Source organism: Mobula hypostoma, chromosome 7, assembly GCF_963921235.1.
Source record: "Mobula hypostoma chromosome 7, sMobHyp1.1, whole genome shotgun sequence".
In the NCBI taxonomy this organism is placed as follows: domain Eukaryota; kingdom Metazoa; phylum Chordata; class Chondrichthyes; order Myliobatiformes; family Myliobatidae; genus Mobula; species Mobula hypostoma.
Genome location: NC_086103.1, coordinates 77989298 through 78014453, shown reverse-complemented (window position 1 = coordinate 78014453; position 25156 = coordinate 77989298). Strand labels below are relative to the sequence as shown.

The 25156-nt window shown below is 39.7% G+C and overlaps 1 protein-coding gene across 1 annotated transcript; it reads right to left on the bottom strand.

Moving 5' to 3' along the window:
• LOC134349404 (transmembrane emp24 domain-containing protein 9-like) lies at nt 1–25024 on the bottom strand. Its single transcript, XM_063053661.1, has 5 exons — nt 24850–25024; nt 19677–19777; nt 11270–11395; nt 9875–10021; nt 1–3765 (listed from the first exon to the last, which is right to left on the bottom strand). The coding sequence occupies exons 1-5, from the start codon at nt 24986–24988 to the stop codon at nt 3616–3618; spliced, it is 663 nt and encodes a 220-aa protein (XP_062909731.1). The 5' UTR covers nt 24989–25024; the 3' UTR covers nt 1–3615.
• Between the last annotated feature and the right edge of the window lie 132 nt (nt 25025–25156).

Genomic DNA, 25156 nt, shown 5'->3' with positions numbered 1-25156 from the left:
GAGGGATGTGTGAACAATTTTATTAAACATGTTTAAGTGAAAAATAAAATTGTTTTAAAATAATTCTTACAAATACCATCTTATTGCTCTGTTGAAAAATTAACTATGGCAGTTCCACCACAGAATTTAAATACTGAACACACATTTAAAGCAGACTGTAGTCAGTCACAGAAATGCATTCAGATATACAATTTGAATGTCATCCTAGGTTTAATTTTATTTCACTTTACAGAATCCATCATACATGTACGAAGTTTATCTAAACGTGGATGTATTTTAATTTCAGTACAATAATCAAGAACTTGTGAATTTAAATTCAATGTAGATAGTCATTTACATACTAGTCTCTCAGAAAATTAGTGCTGACATTTGCCAGTACCTCAACCGAGTAATTGTTCTTCATTGGCAAAGATAAAGGGCAAGTTTTTTTACTTGCAAAGATTAAAACCATGCCTGAATCTGATCTGCTAGGGACCAGTGGGCATTTTCCCCACTCAAGACACTGATGTAGCCTAATAGTGGCATAAACCAATCAAAAGTCAGTTTAATTCATGTCCTATCAGTACCACACAATGTCACACGGGTAGGGTAGTGTAATGTAGTCTTGCTTTCTAATAATCCCATGTATTAACACATCCAGCAAATTAATAAATAGGCAGGAGGTGCAACCTGATAAAGGGCTTTCATCTTAAATCCTTTTGCTAATATCACCTCATTTAAATAAAAGCACCTTGTACAGAATTCAGAGGACAAGTTTCATCTATTCCTGAACACTGTAGCCAGACTTGAAGGTCCTATGCATGGATAATTGTGTTTTTGAAAGTAGGTTTGGGAACATCACAATTCTCTACCATTGATGTTATATTAAAATGAGAAGCTCAGTATATGGTGGCATGTGCTCTGTAGAAACATTATCCTTCTAACAAGACTATTCTGCATACAGACCTCAGTTCAATGAGACGATGGCATGCTTTAAAGCATTGATGACTTATAAGGTACACCAACCCAGCAACTGTTCAAAACTGCAAATCTCTTTAGTACAGCAAATACAAGATGAATAATGAGAAACTTAAAGACCAAAAAAGTTTATTTCAAAAAAATTGAGAACATGTGAAAAATGTTTAATTACAAATCATTTACTGCAACAAACAGAAGAGGGAAGCTCTTTAAGTAATGAACCTCTAAACAAAATGCATAAAGTTCCAAGTAAAAATTGAAGGGTGTAAAAACAAAAAGTGTTAAAGAAGCAAGCATAAATTTACTTTTGGGGTACAATTTTTTTTGAACACTGTCAGTAGTTGATTCCATGCAATAAACTTCCAGGTTTATCTTACAACCCTTTATCTAAATTTCATAATTTCCTCGTTGTTCAACTCCACTTAAAATTCTGCTGTCAGAACTGTTTTTAAACAGATGCTGCTATTTGCAGTTAACCAAAGAGAGGAGGCACAAATAACCACTTCATCCATTTTTCTTCCTCCCCTTAAACACAACTAAATAGTATCCATGTACCAAGGCCTCTTCACAGATATTGCTGAGAGAACCTGCATTTTATTAGTAGCAACATCATACCACTTCCTCAAGGAGTACAATTCTTGAATCCTTAATCCAACTTTTAACTCCAGGCCTGAGTGTCCCAATTAATGTTTTAGTTAGCCACATTTCTACAATGAATAGTTTTCCTATTTTCCCCTTTATTCTCCTGTAATAAGCTCAGTTTGCTGCACAATACTAGAGTATGTAACACTGCAGCACTTAAGATGTCACAGAGTTGTCACATCACCTTGACAACTCTGCTTGAGACTGTTGATAAAAATCATTCCCCATCAAGTTTGAGGTTGAGGAGCAATTAAGACCATAGGTTATGGCCATGACTGTCCTAACCAAGGGGACTAATACGAACTGTTTTGGTAATAGAGGTATGCTTCCAAAAGATTTTCAAGCCAGGAAATTAGCTTTAGGAGAAACCAGTGTAAAATTCATTATTTTAAACGGGAGCAAACACATCCATTTATTAACATTCAATTTACCCACCTATGATCAAAGGCTGGGGCACAGACTGTAGCAATGATTCAACTAGAAATAGAGCTCAAAATTATTTGACAAGCATGATTTATAATAAAGCAACCATAGCATATGGTTTGGACAACAGGATATGGGACCAACAATCCAAAGGAGACTGCTCAACTGCAAGATTACCTCAGTTTTTGGAACAGTTTAATCCTGGAGAACTGGATTGCAGGTACTTTTCCTTGAATAATCTGCTAAAAGAATAATCAAGACGGCAGCAAATGGTGGGTCACAACATTCATATCTATGCAAATGATTAAACTAGATTATTACAAACAGGAAACAATTTCCAATTAAGCAAATTAATGACCCTAACAAATTGTACTAAATGATGCAAAGTAGTTGACAGCTCTGAATGCTCCACATCAGAGAATCTTACTCCCTTCTGAATTAGTAGGTCCTGAATGATTCACCACTTGGTTTTCTACCCAACAGTTTCTCAAAGCAACCAAGGGGATCTTTCCCACCCCCAATTTACAACAGCAAACAGTTGCTATGACTACATTCATTCCTTTACCCCACTAAGAAATCCATAAGAGAAAAAAAGGTTCCAAAAAATCTCATGAAATTTCCACCGGGTCACTATTACTCCATTAAAAAGAAAGCTAAATTCAAACTTTGAGTACAGTACATTTTGCTTGACTTATTAATGGGCCACTGGAAAAGTTAATTTGCCAGGGTAGGAAACCTACAGTTTCTACTCCTGGCTGCATGCCACTGGATTCCTGATTGTCACAAAGTCTTGTTACAGATATTTAATGCTGTCTGTATAATTACAGCTCAATAAATGTAACATCACTCCTTCCAAACTCAAGTTTATAAAGAACTTGTCCCTCAATGACTTTCACACAACCAAAGTTTTCAATTACAATGACAATACAATTATATATTATCTTGTACACATAAGAAAATCAGAGCGATAATTAATCAGCCATGTTACCCCTCTCTCCCCCCCAAAGGAGTTCAATTTCACCTAGAAAATCAATAATTCTTGCTTAGAAATATAGACAGTGTCATGTCTATAACATCCAAAATCACAACTCATAACTCCAGGATCACATTTCGTCATAAGTGAGAATGCTATTACACAATATATTATAGATAAAATGAAAGGTTACAAAGATGTGTTATGCAAGTTTCAAGGGAATGTTCACAAGACACAATGCATAAAAATTTCTAAAACATTAAAATTAGTCAACTTACTTAACGAGGTTTTTGAAGAAAGGAAACATTTACAGTGGCTTGACAAGATACTGGAAGTCCAGAGGCAACAAAGTAGTTAGCTTCAACCATCTGATGTTGGTTGGGCAGAGCTGCCTTTTTAACAGCCAAGGCGTCTTTTAAAAATTCAAATGGCAAAAAACTGTTGCTCCTTGCCAAGTTTCATTTGGAGGCACTACGTGTCAGAGGTTGCGAAGGGGACAGGAGGATGGAAGATAGGAAAAATCCAATGAGCCATGACTTGTGTAACTGAAAATAAGCTTTTGGCCAATCAACCTTGTGCTGTATTTAAATCAAATCAGAACAGATTAATGCAACCATGCCCTATACAAGTTTCTTGGCCTCAAAGAAGCTTTTCAAATGTCTCATCTGCCAGATTCCAGTCAGGATAAGTATCAGCGTTTGCACGATTGACCACCACAATACTCTCTGATTGGTGCTTTCACTAGTTCCCCGGAATCGTTCCTCCCGATACTGAAATGAGAAAAATATTTTCAGAATATAGACCATTTACAGCACAGAAGGCCACATCTTGTAGACCTCATTTTATTACCCTACTCTCCATACAAATGCAGGTAGTTAACACCCATTCCAGTTTTCCATTGTACAAGATCTCAGAGATAAGTGGTCACCATTCAATAGATCATTCAATAACTTCAACGGGTATAAAATATTAAGAGAATTAGTCCGATCGACATTAAAATTAAATTCTTCTGAACATGTTAGCAAAATACTGATAATAGAAGGAAACCAATGGTTGCTAATGATTCAAAGCAGGTAATCGATAGGAAAATAAATGTGCACTGCTCGTTTATGCTCGAAACATTATTAGGTAGTTATAGGGCTATAACCATACAAAAGCAGTTTGCGGGTTCTGGAATGCGTTTCAGCAGGGATGAGTTTTTTTTTTGCTTTGTCTAGAATTCTCAGCTTTGTTTTGCTATCTCGTTAACTGAAGTGACTTGGCTAATGACTGACTTTTCTGATAGAGGAAGCCAAGATGCTTCATGCACTCTGCACATCTAGTTGAACATGGTGGTGAATAGCACAGCCTTTACTTTTAACACACATAAGCTGGGCCAAGCAAGCTGCTGCTCTCTGCAAATGGAAATATGCAACTTAATGCTTTACTGAAAATGTTTTAATCATTAGGGACACAAAATTCCACCTTCACATCACTCCAATGATACTCAAACATACTCCATGTACACTATTCCATATATTATACTGTTGCAAGAATAATGCATTATACCCGGAGAGTTATAGCTAATTAATAGTTCTTTGCGATTTTGGTTTATCACTATCCTTCAATTGTTTAGTGTTCAACTGCATCATTTAGCATGGCAGTAAATGAAATTGGTTTAACCCTGTTTAAACCAGTTTTGCAGACATTTCAGGGTGCCTTGGTGTTCATTTGGAAATTCAAATCTTGGATCTTATTTGTTGCACTGCTCCCATCTCCTACGAATTTTTCAACATAGTAATTGGAAAAATACTTGATGCTTCACAGAACAAGTAGTATTTATTAACTGATTGTCTGAAAAAAAATTTATAATTCAAATTATTTTCTATCCTTTGAAATCTGAGCTCCTACAACTGTATGTACAACCTCACACATATGCCTTGTCTTCTTGCCCGTGGAAGACATGGACTCTCAGTTTCCTTGCCTCAACCATTTGCACCACAAAACATCAGTTATTGTTGTTGAGCGCTGTGCTGGCAAGGTCACCCAAACATCAGTGAAGAATGGAAAACTTCTAATCTTCTTCAACTCTATGGAGCATGAATTTCACCAGCCTGCCCAGGTCTCTGACCCTTAAACCACCAGAGCATTCATTCAACAGCAATATCTCCCCACAGTTAGAAGAGCATTACTTGCTTTTAAATTTGTCCCCAAGATTGCTGCAGAGATTGATGCTAAATGCCACAGCCACAAAAACAAGCAAATGATCAATAGACATGTAGAAAATAGGTGCAGGAGTAGGCCATTCGGCCCTTCGAGCCTGCACCGCCATTCAGTTGATGGTCATGGTTGATCATCCAACTCAGAACCCTGTACCAGCCTTCCCTCCATACCCCCTGATATCTTTAGCCACAAGGGCCATATCTAACTCCCTCTTAAATATAGCCAATGAACTGGCCTCAACTGTTTCCTGTGGCAGAGAAATCCACAGATTCACCACTCTCTGTGTGAAAAAGTTTTTCCTCATCTCGCTCATAAAAGGCTTCCCCTTTATCCTCAAACTGTGACCCCTCGTTCTGGACTTCCCCAACATCGGGAACAATCTTCCTGCATCTAGCCTGTCCGATCCCTTTAGGATTTTATACGTTTCAATAAGATCCCCCTCAATCTTCTAAATTCCAGCGAGTATAACCCTAGTTGATCCAGTCTTTCATCATATGAAAGTCCTGCCATCCCAGGAATAAATCTGGTGAACCTTCTTTGTACTCCCTCTATGGCAAGAATGTCTTTCCTCAGATTAGGGGACCAAAACTGCACACAACACTCCAGGTGTGGTCTCACCAAGGCCTTGTACAACTGCAGTAGTACCTCCCTGTTCCTGTGCTCGAATCCTCTTGCTATGAATGCCAGCATACCATTCGCCTTTTTCACTGCCTGCTGTACCTGCATGCCCACTTTCAATGACACCCAGGTCTCCTTGCACCTCCCCTTTTCCTAATCGGCCATCATTCAGATAATAATGTTTCCTGTTTTTGCCACCAAAGCGGATAACCTCACATTCATCCACATTAAATTGCATCTGCCATGAATTTGCCCACTCACCCAACCTATCCAAGTCACCCTGCGTCCTCTTAGCATCCTCCTCACAGCTAACACTGCCGCCCAGCTTCCTGTCATCCGCAAACTTGGAGATGCTGTATTTAATTCCCTCATCTAAGTCATTAATATATATTGTAAACAACTGGGGTCCCAGCACTGAGCCTTGCAGTACCCCACTAGTCATGCCTGCCATTCTGAAAAGGTCCCGTTTATTCCCACTCTTTGCTTCCTGTCTGCCAACCAATTCTCTATCCACATCAATACCATACCTGCAATACCATGTGCTTTAAGTTTGCGCACTAATCTCCTGTGTGGGACCTTGTCAAAAGCCTTTTGAAAATCCAAATATACCACATCCACTGGTTCTCCCCATCCACTCTACTAGTTACATCCTCAAAAAATTCAATGAGATTCATCAGACATGATTTTCCTTTCACAAATCCATGCTGACTTTGTCCGATGATTTCACCGTTTTCTAAACGTGCTGTTATCACATCTTTGATAACTGACTCTAGCAGTTTCCCCACCAACGATGTTAGGCTAACCGGTTTATAATTTCCCGGTTTCTCTCTCCCCCGCCTTTTTAAAAAGCGGGGTTATATTAGCCACCCTCCAATCCTCAGGAACTAGTCCAGAATCTAAAGAGTTTTGAAAAATTATCACTATTGCATCCACTATTTCTTGGGCTACTTCCTTAAGCACTCTGGGATGCAGACCATCTGGCCCTGGGGATTTATCTGCCTTTAATCCCTTCAATTTACCTAACAGCACTTCCCTACTAGCATGCATTTCCCTCAGTTCCTCCATCTCACTAGACCCTCGGTCCCTTACTATTTCCGGAAGATTATGTCCTCCTTACTGAAGGCAGAACCAAAGTAGTTATTCAATTGGTCTGCCATGTTCTTGTTCCCCATGATCAATTCACCTGTTTCTGTCTGTAGGGGACCTACATTTGTCTTAACCAATCTTTTTCTTTTCACATATCTATAAAAGCTTTTACAGTCAGTTTTTATGTTCCCTGCCAGTTTTCTCTCAATCTTTTTTCCCTTTCCTAATTAAGCCCTTTGTCCTCCTCTGCTGGACTCTGAATTTCTCCCAGTCCTCAGGTGAGCCGCCTTTTCTGGATAATTTGTATGTTTCTTCTTTGGAATTGATACTATCCCTAATTTCCCTTGTCAGCCACGGGTGCACTACCTTCCCTGGTTTATTCTTTTGCCAAACTGGGATGACCAATTGTTGTAGTTCATCCATGCGATCTTTAAATGCTTGCCATTGCATATCCACTGTCAACCCTTTAAGTATCACGTCTCATACCTTCAAAGTTACCCTTCTTTAAGTTCAGAACCTTTGTTTCTGAATTAACTATGTCACTCTCCATCTTAATGAAGGATTCCACCATATTATGGTCACTCTTACCCAAAGGGCCTCTCACGACAAGATTGCTAATTAATCCTTCCTCATTGTTCAATACCCAGTCTAGAATGGCCTGCTCACTAATTGGTTCCCGACATGTTGGTTCAGAAAAACATCCCGCATACATTCCAAGAAATCCTCTTACTCAGCACCCTTACCAATTTGGTTCACCCAATCTACATGTAGATTGAAGTCACCCATTATAACTGCTGTTCCTTTATTGCACACATTTCTAATTTCCTGTTTAATGCCATCCCCAACCTCACTACTACTGTTAGGTGGCCTGTACACAACTCCCACCAGCGTTTTCTGATCCTTAGTGTTATGCAGCTCTACCCATATCGATTCCACATCCTCCTGGCTAATGTCCTTCCTTTCTATTGCATTAATCTCCTCTCTAACCAGCAATGCTATCCCGCCTCCTTTCCTTTCATGTCTATCCCTCCTGAGTATTGAATATCTCTGAATGTTGAGCTCCCATCCTTGGTCACCCTGGAGCCATGTCTCTGTGATTCCAACTATATCATAACAATCTGCACTTTTAATTCATCCACCTTGTTACAAATGCTCCTTGCATTGACACACAAAGACTTCAGGCTTGCTTTTACAACACTCGTAGCCCTTATACAATTATGTTGAAAAGTGGCCCTTTTTGATTTTTGCCCTGGATTTGCCGGCCTGCCACTTTTACTTTTCACCTTACTACTTCTTGCTTCTACCCTTATTTTACACCTCTCTGTCTCTCTGCACTTGTTCTCATCCCCCTGCCACATTAGTTTAAATGCTCCTGAACAACAGTAGCAAATGCTCCCCCTGGAGGATTTGCTCCACTGAAAATGACTATCAAATTTGGTGCAATGTTACCCAAGGAAGTTCAAAGTGACCTCTATCTTTATCTGATTTTCACAACCAACTCTGGGTAACCCACAATACTGTTACTAAGCCAGAAAACAAAAATAGGTGTGGAGTAAACCCAAGCACAGTGACCATAGTCAACTCCTTGACACAGAATATAGGGACTTGTACCAAATTTTATTACTGTGGCGTATCCACATTCATAGTTTATTTCTTTTGCCATATTTTCTACAATTTCCCCACTCTTTGAACTCAAACTCTTGCCTTACTTCCCATTTTCATTTCTGTCTTTATCCTCCCACTGAGAGTTACTGTACTGGTCAAGCCTTTGGCAGCCTAGATTTTTTTAAAATGTGGTTCTGCATGATATGATCTCCATATAACCCTGATCTCCTCATCATAGAGGCTGTCTTGGATGACCTGGAAACAGAAGCACGTAAGACAGCCAAAGTCTATAGAAGAACTGTGGCAAGATCTCCAAGATGCCTAGAACAATCTACCAGCCAATTTTTTTTTTATATATAAAGCTGCATGACAATGTAACCAAAAGAATGCAGAGTGTTTTCTGCACTTTATTGTAAATTTTCCTATATTTATAAACTTTACGATTATCTTTGAAAGCACCTTTGCTTTACAGAATTTTTTTTAAAACATGTGCGCACAGCACTGTACAACTCAGCCTCTCCTCCCGCCCAGTCTACCCCTCCATTAATTATGTCCCTTCACGCTCCTTAATCAAATGATAATTACAAATAAACCTCTCATTTACTCCCATGGTTGTATGCTTACTCTGATCACACCAGCATTCCTGGTTCCCTCACACATCTCCTTAACAGTTGCAAACAAGGCTACAATACACCCTCCTTACTATCATTACCACAAATCAGCAGTCACCTTAATGAGACCCTCCACTGGTCAAGGTCGACCATGGATGGTGCATCCCAGCTGTCTACAGGATAAGCAAGCCTGTACACAAGTCAGGCCAGTACGATATGGAGAGCAAGCTGTTGTCCATGTAGCAGGCTCCCCCTCTCCAGACTGCTGATGAACCCAAAGGAACAGCAGAGACTGATACAGCTTGGTATCAGAGGGTCACAGGAGCTACCAGTCAGCATTGAACTCAACATTGGCCAGTCTTAGGGACTACAGCTCTAGATTGTTCCTCAGGGTTTTCTCCCAAAGCCTCCCCCGCGAGTGGGTGTAGCCCAAGATCAGTTTTCCTTCTCCTATACGAGCTGCCAACCATGGCTGAAGGGCCCCATCTGCCCAAGGCAGCTGGTTTTAAGGCATCAGTAACCCACGTTTGCCCTTCTACTGTCACTAGAAACTGTTCCACCAGACTTGGTAGCTAAGCCACACATGAACACCAGAAGGTGGACTTGATTGTTAGAGGCTATTTGAGATGCACGCATTTACCAAGTGGTGAGAGCTTATCCCCACTACCAGTCCAGCTATAATACTCAACTTTGTAATACTTTTATATTAGGCCACCTACTTCCACCATCACCACTCCCAAAATTCCTGCCAACTTACCCGCTGGTAGTTCTGCTCTTTCTGTATTTGCTCCACTTGTTCAATCAGTTGCCTCACTCGAAGCTGAAGCTCTGAGAGCTTGTCCTTCGCTGCAATTTCAACATAGTCATTTGCATGTTCACCAACCTGAATGTCCAAATGAACGCGCTGTAACAGAAAGAAAATCCTGAATTAAGACACCTTCTGTGCAAATGGTCGAGTCACCACTATGCTGAGACAAAGCAAGGAATCGATAATGAAACTTTAGGCAAGATGTTTTTTCTACATTGAATGAGAGTGTCAAACTATGAACATAAAGTCACAAGCCAAATTAGGGACACCAGCCTGAATTTGTTGACTATCATTTTCCTCTACACTTATACATCCATCCACAAGCAAAATCAATTAAAATATCCCAGGAAATCTTTGATTCCCATAAAATTGATTGCGAGACCAAATCTAGGACACCAATCTCAAAGGAGGAACTTCATTTTTTTTTAAGCTAAATATTGCTTCACATTAACAGTGCAAACCCACCTGACCAATATACTTTCAAGTATTTTTCGCTTTCTGGTGATCAATCAGGCAAACTAGTTTTTATCCAACATTTCTGCAGAAAACAATTCCAAAGCCATTTTCTCCCCGCCGCCGTATCCAATGAAAAAGCTTAAGCATTTGAATAAAAAGTCAGTCATTCACGTTCTCAAACCATCTCCAAGGGACAATTTATACAACTAATGGTGGTAATGGTGCGGAGTAGCTACAGAAAATGGAAGGTAGAATAGTCTGCCTTTTAAATAAGGGTATAGTTTTGCACCTTGCTAAATTACATTCGTGTTACATGCACAACTCTGTTCTTCAAATTACATAAAGAATAGGCATGAAAAAGATGTAGTACAGATTTGAAGATATGACAAAAATGGATCAACTTGCAATAAAACCTCTATTGATGAAAGAACAAAGCAAGAGACAACAGAGGTGGTTATTGGCAGAATTCTTTAGGATAAAGGTTTAAGTACTTCCTTAACTGCAAAATATTTCAGAACACTTGTAATTTAAACAGCAATAAATAAATACATCTTTCTTTTGTTTTTGGCTAGCCCACAACAAAAAAGACATTAGAATAGCCAGTGAAAAACTCAATACTAAAATTCAGGAAAAATTCTTTACCAAGCAGGAGAAAGAATATGAACATGTCACACAGAATAGATGAACAACTAAAAATGTTGAAAGTAATGCTGGATAAATAGGTAGAATGAAATAGAATACACTTGTGGAAGTGAACGAAGCAGAATGAGAGTTAATGGCATGATAAAACAGTACTGACCTATGCTATATAGTAAAACATTTATTGTTACTGATTTTAGCCTTCTCTTCGCCGTGTGAATTGGTGTCATTCGTACATTCATTCCTTACCAGCACTCCTGATGCAAAGAGAGAGAGTTTGGTGGAATTAGAGTGCAGGCAGATCTGATGTTCTCCTGGAATGTGAGAGGTGAATGTAAATCGTCCCTCAGCAGCATACTGTCGTGAGAGAACAACCTGCACAGGATAAGAAGGCAATACAGTAAATATTTGATTTTCTCTATTTTACCATTTTTGAACCTTGAGCACATGATAAAATACTGGACTGGCAGTTAGCAGTCTGGCACGTAGAAAAATATCCACACTATTTTATTAAAATAAGCTGGGCTGATAAACCCATGGGCCATCAACAGCAACAATATACTTGAGTGTTAACTTTCAACAAACCTGAACTTAACTTGTCATTATGAAAATGACAAAATTATCTGAGAAGGATCCAAGATTAGTTCTAGATCCAAGGGCTGGGAAACTGGTATTGGGAAAATTATTAGAAAAACTCCAAGAGACAGCTTAAATCTGCACTGAGAGACACAAGGTGACTGAAGACAGTTATGGTGAATGTGTTAGATATTGGTAGTTTCTGACCAAAAGGACTAAATCATTTTGAGGAATCAACAAGGAGCACTGGGTACTATATTTGATGGTCATTTGGCAATACACTGATGAATCAATCAGGAAGCAAGTTATGTTAGAACTAGTATTGTGAGTGCGATGGAATTAATAATCTCATAGTAAAGGAAATTGGTACTTGATGAATCTCAATAGATTGAAAGGAATATTCCATGAGAAGAATGTGGAGTCTGACTAAGGAAGCTAAGGTATAACAGGACAAAGATGAATGTTTCAGATTAGTGATAAGCCAGAGTATTGGGAAATTTGTAGCTATGACTAAAATATAATTGAGGGAAAAGATAGGGCATTAAAGTAAAGAAACAAAAAATAAAAACATAGTAAACACTTCCATAGATAAGAAGAATGGATAAATATACTGCATTTGTACTTCCAGAAGACATTCAATTTCTGTCAAACGCAGGCCCGGGTGTAATAATGCTTGAATTGTCAGCTAACAGAAAATATAGTCAGGATAAAAGTGTCAATTTTGAATTGGCTGGTGCATTGCCTGAAGGTGTACAGTGCTGGGTGCTCAACTATTTGTAACCTAGATTAATGGGTAAAGGGGCCAAATAGCTAAGTGCATGCTGATATAAAGATGGGTGGGCTTTCAAGTCTCAGAACAACTGAGCCTGAAGTGATTATAGCTTAACATCTGTAGTCGGGAAGATGCTTGAAGCTGTCATTAAGGAAGAAATAGTGAAACATTTAGAAAGTAGTATTTCCATTAGACAGACACAGCATGGATTTAGAAGGGGCAGGTCCTGTTCGACAAACTTACTGGAGTTCTTTGAGGACAAAATATGTGCAGTGGATAGAGGGGAACAGGTGGACGTCATATACTCCGATTTCCAGAAGGTGTTCGATAAGGTGCCGCACAAGAGACTTATAAATAAGATACGGATGCATGGAGTTGGACAAAGTGCACTGGCATGGATAGTGGATTGGTTAACCAATAGAAGGCAGAGAGTTGGTATAAATGGGTGTTTCTCCGGTTGGCAGTTGGTGCTGATTGGGATGCCACAGGGGTTGGTGCTGGGCCCACAGTTGTTTACCATTTACATTGATGATTTGGAAGAGGGGACTGAGTGCAGTGTAGCAAAACTTGCTGATGACACTAAACTGAGTGGAAACGCAAATTGTACACAGGATGTGTAGAGTCCACAGAGGGATATAGGTAGGTTAATTGAGTGGGCAAGGTCTGGCAGATGGAATACAATGTTGGTAAATGCGAGATCATCCACTTTGGAAGGAACAATAGAAGAGCAGATTATTATTTAAGTGGTGAAAGATTGCAGCATGCTGTTACGCAGAGGGACTTGGGAGTGCTTGTTCATGGATCGCAAAAAGTTGGCTTGCAGGTACAACAGGTTATTAACGCAAACGGAATGTTGGCCTTCATTGCTAGAGGGATTGAATTCAAGAGCTGGGAGGTCATGCTACAACTATACAGGGTACTGATGAGGCTGCACCTGGAGTACTGTGTTCAGTTCTGGTCTCCATACTTGAGGAAGGATATACTAGCTTTGGAGGCAGTGCAGAGGAGGTTCACCAGCTCGATTCCAGAGATGAAGGGGTTAACCTATGAGGAGAGCTTAAGTCGCCTGGGACTATGCTCTCTAGAATTCAGAAGAATGAGAAGGGATCTTATAGAAACATACAAAATTTTGAAAGGGATAGACAAGATAGAAGTGGAAAAGTTGTTTCCATTGGTAGGTGAGATTAGAACTAGCGGACATTGCCTCAAGATTCAGGGGAGAAGATTCAGGATGGAGATGAGGAGAAACTGTTTTTCCCCAGAGAGTGGTGAATTCCGATATATCGAACATGAAGTGTTAGCATGCAGATACAGCCAGTGATTAGTAAGGTTGATAGAATATTGGTCTTGACTGCAAGGGGGTGGAATATAAAAGCCGCATAGTTTTGTTACAATTTTACAGGGCATTTGTGAGAATGCAACAGTGCTTACAATTTTGGATCCTTATTTTTAAAAAGGGATATGCTCTAAAAATAATATTTAAGGCAGTGAAGAAGAAGGCTTACGAGTTTGATTCATGGGATAAAGAGATTGATGCAAAAAGGTTGAGTGTATATTTAAAGCGCAGAAAATGAGAGGTTATTCTAGTGAAAAACTGAGGAGATTAACTGATTGATCAGTTAACTGATTAATCAGTCGCTAATAGAATGGTTCCCCAACTAAGTGTAGACAAGGAGCATTCTCCCCCCTCCCCACCTCAAGGACTGTTAACTTTGCAACCCTTTAAACAAGGGGGAGAACATGGCACGACGACAGCGCGCGTGGCCACTTCGGTGATGAATATCTGTTATCTGTCAAGTAGGGGACCATGCACAATCCAGATTTGAAGGAGACAGATGCGAGAGCACAGTGGAACATCTGAAATGTCTGCTTTGCTGCCGCTGCTGCTGTGCGGTAACCGGAATCTCTGGAGCTGAAGGCCCGAAATCCTCGGCTTTGCGTGTTTCCGCGGCCGGGGAGAGGTCGAAGGCACTCGGCAGAGGATGGCGCTCGGGAAGCTGTATCAGAGTTTTCGGACGGATGGACTCAGGGTCGGCTGCTTCCAAGGTATCGGCAAGTTGACGGTGCCTAGAGGTTTATGGCAGGGAGTTTCTCCCTTTTGCCACCTGCTATCGGGGACTCGGGAGTCAATCGACTTGGGACTTTGAGACTGTTTTTTACTGTGCCTACGGTCTGTTCTTTATCAAATTATGGTACTGCTTTGCACTACTGTAACTATATGTTATAATTATGTGGTTCTGTCAGTGTTAGTCTTTGGTCTGTCCTGTTTTCTGTGATATCACTCCGGAGAAACATAGTATCATTTCTTAATGCATGTATGCATTTCTAAATGACAATAAAAGAGGACTGAGTGTTCTCATAATCTAACAAAGGCCGCTGGGTAGAAAATGTTAAATCCTTTAACTCTCCAGGCTGGAGATTTATAGAGAATTAAGCTATCATGAAGTCAAGGGGTGTGGTTAAAGTGTTGTTGCAGCTAGCAAAGGATCAGTCACATTACTGAATGGTAGAGCAGGCTTAAGGAGCCAATTAGCGTGTTCCTGTTTTTTTTTTAATTTAAGCTTTATGAACTCTATCAAGCTTGCTGATAAAGCCCAACAACTCACACTGATCCAAAAAGATACCAATGGATTAGTTAGCTGGACACAAAAAAGGACAAATAGATTTAATTTTCAAAATATGAGATAATGTGTTTGAGAGGGGCAAAGGTAGAAAGTAAATGCACAAAGATATCCAACTTAGCAGGGAGCAGCAAGGGGAGCTTGGAGATCCCAAAAAATAGGACAAGCAGATAAAATGGCTAAGGCTGCATTCAGTATATTTGACTTTAATTATACAAGGTACAGTAAGCTCGATCAAGAAATTCATTTTACTAGGTTACACAAGAGTTAAGCTACAGCAAGAGTACTGTGTACACTTCTGCTCAAAACATCGCAGGTGGACATTATAGGCTTAGCGGGAGGAAAGGAGATTTGCAACTACATTGCCAAGGCTGGAGAACTTGAGCTATGTAGGGTGACTAATCAGGCTGTTAAAAGGGGTGTGATGGGAGATTAAGTATAAAATTGTGAGAGACCTAGGCAGCATGCTCGGGACATTCAGAATTAATAGAACAGAGGGAAGTTCAGGATTTTTGTTTTTGAAACACAGAATAGTGGCGTGCTATGTCTCTATGTCTCTAATTCTGGAAAGGAAAATGAGGAAAAGACTGTGGAGGTTAAATTCACATATACTCAATAACCCAAAAGTAATGGAGAAATTAAGGGGAGAAATCAAAGAATATCTAGACCATAATGACACGGGTGAAACATCACCAGTGATCTTATGGGATACATTGAAAGCTGTACTGAAAAAATTCAATGCACAAAAATTAGCAGACCTTCAAGGAAAATTTAAACAACTTCAAGTTGTAGATTAGCAACAAAATTAGTTCTAGTTTAACAGGAAATTAAGAAAGTGCAAAGTGAAATTGATGATATATACACATTGGAAACTCAAAGAAACTTTCTTTACCTGAGACAAAAGAATTATGAAGTAGGAGGGGAAAAAAGCTAGATTATTAGCATATAAATTACATAAACAACAAGCAGACAATACAATTCATAAATATCCCAAAGACAAAGCTTGTGGAGAATACAACAGGGAAAATTCAAGAGGGCTTTGAAACATATTATCGAGAGCTGTACCCTCAACCCCGGGCCTCCAATGAGCCTTATATGGACACTTCCCTGAATTCTTTAGCTCACAGATTTACAAAATGATTGCCTATTAGAACCAGTAACTGCCAAAGAACTGCATGCAGCCATCTCTAGATTAAAGGCTGGACAATCTCCAGGCTCTGATGGGTTTACCTCAGAGTGGTTCAAATCGCTGAAGTCACAGTTAGTTCCATTATTACTAACACCTTTAAATGGGTCTTATAGAGAGGAGAAATTCCACCTTGCTGGAGAGAGGCGATTATCTCAGTTACTCCTAAAGAGGGTAAAGATAAACTAGAATGTGGTAATTACTGGCCAATCAATGTTCTTAATTTGGACTACAATTTATTTCCATCTATATAAGCTCGTAGACTGGAAAAGCTTCTACCTGGCCTCATCCACTTAGACCAGACTGGATTCAGTCAGCAAAGACAAACTCAGGACAACATAAGGAGAACCTTACACATACTAGAACAGGTTATTAAGAACGGGAGAGACAATGGTAGTGGGATTAGATGCTGAGAAAGCTTTTGATTCAGTTAGTTGGGTATTCCTATACAGAGTGTTAGGAAGATTCGGCTTTCAAGAAAAGTTTATTAAAGTAATCCAGACTTTATATGACAGCCCTACAGCTCAAATTAAGATAAAATGGGGACCTCTCTGATTCTTATTTTAGAGAGGAACGAGACAGGGATGCCCAATTTCTCCTCTCCTTTTTGCACTATACATTAAACCTCTTGCCCAACTAATAAGACAGAGCAAAATTGTAAAAGGTATCAAGGTGGCAGGGATTGAACAGAAGGTGGCGCTATTCGCAGATGATGTTTTAGTCTATTTGAGTGAATCAGAAAAATCATTTGTAGGATTGTTTACACTGTTGGATGAGTTCGGGAAAATATCAGGTTATAAAATTAATGTTAGGAAAACATAGGTTTTGTCCTTAAGTTATACAGCATCCAAAAAACTGCAGGATACTTATGATCTTAAGTGGGAAGCTAAATCATTAAAATATTTAGGAATAACCCTACCAAAAGATCTTTCAACATTGTCACAGGTAAATTATGGGCCATTAATTTCAGAGATAAAAGCAGATATACATAGGTGGAATCTTATCCCCTTTTTAAGTTTAAATTCAATTTTAAATACCATAAAATGAATATTCTCCCTCGGTTACTTTATCTTTTCCGGACTTTACCTGTGGAGGTGGACGATAGTCAATTCAAGGAATGGGACAAATGGATTTCCCACCTTACCTGGCAAGGAAAGAAACCTAGAATCCAATTTAACACCTTAGAGTTAGGTAAGGAAGGAGGAAGTATGACACTTCCTTGTTTGAGAAATTATTTTTATGCTTCACAGATAACCCCTCTTTTATACTTTGTCACAAAACAATAGGTACTAGAACGTACAATCATCACAGCGATATTTGATTCTGCGCTTCACACTCCCTGGATTACAAATATTAAATAAAGATATTAAAAATAGTTAAAATTAGTAAATATTAAGAATTTAAATTATAAATCATAAATAGAAAATAGAAAAATAGGAAGTTAAGGTAGTGCAAAAAAACCAAGAGGCAGGTCCGGATATTTGGAGAGTACAGCCCAGATCCAGTTATTGGTGCAATAGGGAATATAAGGCTAGATGGAAGGAAATAGAATTTGGATTGATTGACAGTTTTCCTCTACAGGCCTCAATAGCTGACAAAGGATTGATGGCCCAATTGGAAAAGATTAAACACAGCTCGATAAATCTCACATTAAAAGTATGGCAGAAGGTGGCTAATTCATGTGGAATCAATAACATGTTAAAACTTTTTCAGATGGTGTGCTTATGATACCAAATTTCTTCCCAGCAGAGGGGATAAAAGATTTGAACTGTGGATAAAGAAAGGTCTTACAACCTACCTCTCATTCACACATAAAAGTGTATTACAAAGTTTTCAATCCCTGCAAGACAAACATGGCCTAGAACACAATGACTTTTTTTCAGGTACCTTCAAGTACGACATCATGTTAACCAGAGTTGTAGATATATAGACTTAATCAACAGTAGAATTAGAATTTTTCAAGATTCTGAATTCGGCTTAGAGTTCAATACCAAGTAAATCAATTTCTCGATTATATAATGCCCTCTCTTGTGCCAAAAATGAAAACACATTGTATATTAAAGAGAAGTGGGAGAAAGAAGCGGGGTTGGTACTTTCAGAGGAGGCTTGGGGGAAAATATGCAGCTTCCAGTAGTCTTCGACTAACCCTTTGATTTGGAGAGAACATTGTTGGAAAAATATTATAAGATACTTCAAGACGCCATACCAGGAGAAATATAAAGACACAAACGTGGCGTGTTGGAGAAGGTGTGGCTCCAAGGAGGCAAATCATTTCCATATTTTTTGGGATTGCCCTAAATTAAGTTTATATTGGGAAGGTATTCACAAAACATTAGATAAGGTGTTTAAGACTCAGATACCTCTGAACTTTGACTCTCTCTACTTGGGGCATGCATTGTTTTTGGAACAGAAGAAAGATATAAAGCTGCTGCAGGCCCTTTTAGCGGCAAGTAAGAAATCAATCATCAGAAGATGGTTAAATCCAATATCACCTACATCAGACAATTGGCATGAAATCATTTTGGAAATATTTAAAATAGAAAAGATGACCTAATCTGAGAATTCAAAAGGAAAAATTTTATCAAATTTGGAATAAATGGTTTGAATTTATAACCCCAGAGCGAGGAGACTTTAGATGACTCTCCTAATGGTTTATACTGTTTGTCTCACCAACAAAGTAGAAGTGTTAACGTAAGCACCCTTGGCTCGAATGTTTACTGTTCTTTTTTTTGGAAAATGTGGAATTAACACCAGTAAAGAAAATACCTACGGAAATTTTGGACCAGAAGAGATACATGGAAATTAGTATTAATATTTTTATAATAATTATCATTATTTACTTTAATAGAGTGGAATTGCAATTGCACATAAACATCTATTTGAGTGCCTAATTATTTTCTATATTATCTCAATGTGCAATTGTGAATATACAAATTAATATAGATTTACTCACATAAAAAATGGAAAAGGTTATATGTAAAAAAAAAGTTTGTGTATTACTTGTGAATACCTTATCCAAATAAAAATAAAATTTAAAAAATACAGAATAGTGGCAGGTAGGAAAGTCACTGTCTGAAATAGCAACATTGGCTGAAACAGTCTTCGTATTTAAAAAGGTGTCAACACAGCTAAGGATCACACTGAAAAATGGGGCTCCCTGGAAAAGAAAATCCTTTCTTGGCCAGCATTGGCCAAAATACCTCTTTTCTACAAAGGAAATTCCTTGTATTCTATAAATCACAAACAGTCAACAATGCAGATTTCTTTTAATGTTCGGTTAAGACCTTCTTAACAACGATTTACCTCACTGAATACAAATAGAAAACTTTTCATAAATAGGTAGTTTTTTTCCCTGAAACAAAACCAAACTGGAAGGAAAAGATGCAGAAAGAAATCAATGCTAATATCCTACATTTTAATTCAAAACCTATTTGGAAAGCTGATTACTTTGGACTGAGGCACTGCCAGAGAGGTTTTACTTTAATTTGGAGTATACTATACCTTTTCATCAGGGTCTTTCACTTCCACAAACATTCCCAGCCCTGGAGGAGATGGCAAATACTGCTCCCTCTGTTTGTCATACATTAATGTCTTGTAATTACCTGAAAAATTAAATGAAAAACTGACCATTATTTGCTAAACTACACCAACTGTTCCAGCAGGCACCAGAAATAGCCCGAGACTGTTTATTGGAAACCAAATCTTTCTGGCCAACTGATCATTCTATGTTAACAAGCTAGGGGCAAAATACTGCAGATGCTGGAATTTGGAGCAACCAAAAATGTGCTGGAGGAATCCAGCAGGTCATGCAGCATATGGGAGGAAAGAAACTGTCAACGTTTTGGGTCCAAACCTTGCAGCAGGACTGAATGAGAGGCAAGATAGCCAGCACAGAGAGGAGAAAGGCAATTGATGGACTGAGGAGGGGTGTAAGATAATAAGCAGGTAGTGCCAGGTAGAGGTGGTGAGTTGGGGTGGAGGTAAAAAGCTGGTTAGGTATGACTCCGGCACTAAACCCTAACCTTTCAGGTTTAGTAGGATGGAAATTGGAGACAATTATGAGAAATAATAATACTGGACTACACAATTATAAATCAGCAGCTTTTAACTCACACACAGAGAAAGACAGCACAAAAGAAAATATTGCAATGGGCAAGTGAGGTATCTGTGGGAAGAGAAACCAAGGTCAAAAACAAGTTGTTAGAACTATGTGGGGAGATGTTCCTCAGATCTCCTCTCTGCGGATTCCAGCCTTGCAGTCCCACAGCCCACTTCCATCTCCTGCCCAAGAGGGCTTGTAATAACCCCAAATCTGTTTCTTCTTATTGACTCCACACTTTTTCTCCGGTCCAGTCCCTTCCACTTAACATCTGTCACAAATGATCCCCTCTCCACTTTGGAAATTCCCAATTTCTTGGTCCCACCAGCTCATCTTTATGAAAGTACAGTCCTTCACCATGAGGACCCTCCATTTCTTCCCTGAATAGAAACCCAGCTCTTGTCTACCATAAATCTGCCTGTCATTCTCAAACTTAACAACTCTTTCAACTCCTCTTCAGATAAAAAGATGTAACCATAAACTCATACGTGCCTTAATCTATACCTGTCTTTTGGTGGGATGCATGAAGCAAATTTTAATTCAGCCCTACCTGGGACCCACCCCCAACTCTTTTCTTGGTATGTTGACAACTGCTTTCATGCAGCTTCAATTCATTCATACAGAATTTTAAAAGATTACTTTTGATACCAATTTCCACATAGCTCATTTTCATATGGTCAATCTCTTACTAATCCCTTTGTCAATTCCTGCCTCCATCTGAGAGAGATGCCCATTAACTTAACACCCATTACAAATCTACAAACTCCTACAACTAGCTCTACAAGCTTGCCTCCTGCTGATTCACAATCCATTTGCCCAGTTTCTCTAACTTATTCACATCTTCTCTATTGATGAGACTCTCCACACAGATGTTCTGAGATGACTTCCTTCTTCTGAACCATGGTTACCCCTTCACCAAATTACACACAGGAGGGAGACAAAATTTGGCTGAGTGGTTTCACAACAACAACCTCTCACTCAATGTCAACAAGGTCAAGGAACTTCAGGAGAGGAAAACCAGAGATCTCTGAGTCAGTCCTCATTGAAGGATCAGAGGTGGAGTGGGTTAGCAACTTTAAATTCCTGGGTGTTACTGTTTCAGAGAATCTATCCTGGACCTATCACATAAATGTAATTGCAAAGAAAGCACAACAGCGCCTCTGCTTCTTAGGAGTTTGCGGACGAACTGCTGTAGCTATGTAGTGGAGAGTATTGACTGGCTGCATTGTGGTCTGGTGTGGAAACACCAATGCCTTTGAACTGAGAACCTTACAAAAAGATTGTGGATTCAGCCCAGTACAGCACAAGTAAATCCCTCCCAACCTCTCAGCACATCACACGAAACATGGTCATAGGATCGATCAGAGATCCCACCAGCCAGGTCATGCTTTCTTCTCGCTGCTGCCATCAGGTAAAAGGTACAAGACCTTCGGGACTCACACCACCAGGTTCAAGGACAGGTACTACCCCTCAACCATCCTGAATAAAAGATTAACTACACTCACTCACCCCATCATTGAAATGTTCCCACAACCAATTATCTCAGGCTCTCGTTATTTATATTTGTATTTGCAGAGCTTGTTGCCTTCAGCATTCTGGTTTGATCTTTCATTGATCCTGTTCTATTCATGTTACTATTCTACAGATTCACTGAGTATGCCCACAAGAAAATGAATCTCTGGGTTGCACATGGTGACATACATGTACTTTGATAACAAATTTCATTTGAACTTTGACTTCACCTATTTCTCAACTTCTGCTCCCACAGCATGCAACAATAGTTTCCCTGGCTTTTACTATCCACCCCACCCACCTCTGCATTCAACAGATTATGTGCAATTTGTTCTACCTTTGATGAAATTCCACCACCAGACACCAACTCCTTTGCCCAACATGGAATTATTCCATTCACAACCTCATACTCCGCTCGCATCTCCAAACATTTCCCTTCCAACCATTCTGGGACCCACATAGTCCCTCTATGCCTAGCAGATATTCACTTACACTAACTAGTGTACTGCATTCAGTGTTAATATTGTGGTCTCCACTAGTCTGTGGTTATCAAATGCAGTTTCGATGACAGCTTTGCAGAGCATCTGCACACAGACCAAGCTTCCTGGTGTGTGATACATTAACTTTTCATCCCACTGGTCTCCTGCTCAGGTATGAGCCCCAATGTAACTGTGAAGAATATCTATGTAGGCATACTGCAGCCATTCCAGACTCAATATCAAACTCACAATTTCAGCTAACTCATTTTCTCGACACTGGAATGGGTCAGTTCATCCATATGTAGTACCGAGTCAGCTTTTCCTTCATACAGCCTGACCAGCCTCATCATCCTCAGCTAACATCCTCATGGATCATTTTTAAACAAGCTTTTCCATCAGATAACACCAAGTGCCAGAGGCCAAAGTGTCATGGCTCATGATGTCAACTAAGCAAATACTGATAAACTTCTGGGGCGGAGCAGTCACGATGAGCTAAACGGTGAATTCTTTGCTTGCACCTTTGGAAATAGCTCTATTTCTATCTTTGATGTCTCAAGGTTCTTTTGAAGACCCTGACCTGGAGTTACACTCTGACTTCAGTTCTTTGCGGGAATGGGACCAGCTCTCAGGGTCTCATGACCAGCTGCTTTTTGATATCCCAATGACACGGCCTGCTGTGGGCTGTGCGCCCGAAGAGCTGCACCTCTCTGGGGCCGACTCTCTGGGAACAGAGCTCGGAAAAAGCGATGCAACAAACTTTTAACATCGTAAATCAGTTCGTTATGTCTCCCCTCTTGCTGTGAAACAGGGACAGCTCTTTTTCCCTTATTGGGGAGAGAGAGAGACCTGTGGTATGTTGAATTACCAGGTGAACGAGTAGTCTTTGGGGTACTGCAAATCTGTGTCTTTATTGATGCTTGCTGAAAGCTTGAGTGCTTGGTGGAGGGCACTGATGCTTTTTGCTGATTGTGTGGAGGGACTGTTGTCTTGCTTGTGCATGACAGGGGGGAGCTGGGGGGCTTTGGGGTTCTAACATTTAATGGTCATTCATTTTTTAGGGCACTCCTGTTTTCAAGGACGTTTGCAAAGAAAAAGAATTTTAGGATGTACATTGTATACATTTCTCTGACATTAAATGTACCTATTGACTTATTGAATGCTATATAGCAATTATATAGCATAATTTGCATTATGACTTTCAAAGAGGACAAAGGCATGGGTCAAACCTTCAAACATATAATTGCCAATAACATCTATAGGTAGAATCTAGAGGCAGATGTAATTGTCCATCAATTTAGCATTTTACTTCATCAAAAAGCACTTTCCTCTCAGCATCAGCTTTTATGGGAAAATAATACATTCTGATGCATTCCTGCCATCACCTAGGTATGACATAAGAATGCATCTACATTTCCTAATTTTTGAAACAGCTGCAAAGACAAGGAGCTGATGAACATTGAGCAAAAACACATCAGCTTGAGACAATTCTTCACATCTTGAACCTAATCATTTTTAAACACAAAACATAAATAACCAGCCCCACAGAATACTCTAACATTAAAATCATGGCTAATGAGATTGCAACCTCAACTCCACATTCCCACCTAATCTGTTACCTCTTTCTGTACCACATACTTGTCTGAAAAAATACCTCCCTGCCCTTTGTGCCTCATCCCTCTTCAATAGACATCTCTTACTTTTAACATTAAGTTGTGCCAGCATTATGAACATCTACACACTATTAGTATTCACTGCCAATGTGGAGATAAATTCCTCAATACACTTAGAAAAAGTTCCCAATGTGGCCGATGTTGCACAAATATCTGCAAAGCTGCTTAAACATTAAGCCAGATCATTCCATCCATGGAGAATTAGCAAGGTTCCCAGTTCACATATAGGAATGGCAGTGAAAGAGTTTGGCAGAACACACAGTAAGTGCTGGAATAAACCTCAAATCCCCCCAACTCCAGTAAAACTTTCTGACTTTACCCTTCCATACCCAAAAGGACATGATCGAAGTCCTCACTTGATTCATTAATTCCATCAGACATGGCCCAACAGCAACCTTGATAGAACCATCCACTACATAACACTCGACATACAAATTTCAGTGACATTGCAAAGATACACTCCTTTTCCTCAAGAGAAATTATTAATTAACTCTAAAGTGCATTTATGACTGCTGCTCCCAAGTCACTAAGAAGTAACAGTTCTTTCCTAATAAAGTGGCGACTCATACTACTGGCATATAAAAAGTAAAAGCTAACAACAACTAGAAGTGTATCACCTGATTAAGATTTTACAATTGAATACAAAGAAATTAAATGCGTTAGTCTAAAGAACTCAGGACCCTCGAGAAGCAGATCACAGGCCCCAGTATCATTCAAAGATGTTTTTATAAAACAGTGCAAAAACACTTGCTATGTCAGCCAGCACTCACTACCCTCAGCAATCAACAACAGTAGGGATAGCAGACTGTGACTTCAGCCCCAAGCCCGGCTCAGGCCGCGCCAGCTATCTGCCCGCCCCGAAAGAGTGTACGTGTCAATCAGAGGCCCAGGCAGCCACACGTTATTTATTTTACCTATGACCATAGTCTCATCGGGTATCTCCTCGATGAAGCATTTCTTCTCTGTCTCCCCAATGTGGAAATAAAGGCCGGAGCACAGGGTGGCGGTGAAAAGGAACAGCAACAAGCAACGCAGCCATCCACCCACCGCCATCTTAGTTTAGCAACCCGCAACACGCCTGCGTGCAACTCGCAGCCGGCGAAGGAACCGGTATGCGCAGGCGCTCTGTGACATAACCAGCGAGGAGCCACCTGAGTGCCACGTACAATCCACTGGGTTAGATCAGTGCTTACTGATTGGATGGTTTGAAAAGTGGATAAT

Bases quoted from the DNA above. Each gene is read 5' to 3' on its own strand.
- LOC134349404 (XM_063053661.1), bottom strand. From the start codon at position 24,988: ATGGCGGTGGGTGGATGGCTGCGTTGCTTGTTGCTGTTCCTTTTCACC. The intron at 10,022-11,269 runs GTAAGGAATGAA...TTTCTGTTACAG, and splicing joins TCTTTGCATCAGGAGTGCTG to CGCGTTCATTTGGACATTCA. The intron at 3,766-9,874 runs GTAAGTTGGCAG...TTCTCATTTCAG, and splicing joins AAGAGCAGAACTACCAGCGG to TATCGGGAGGAACGATTCCG.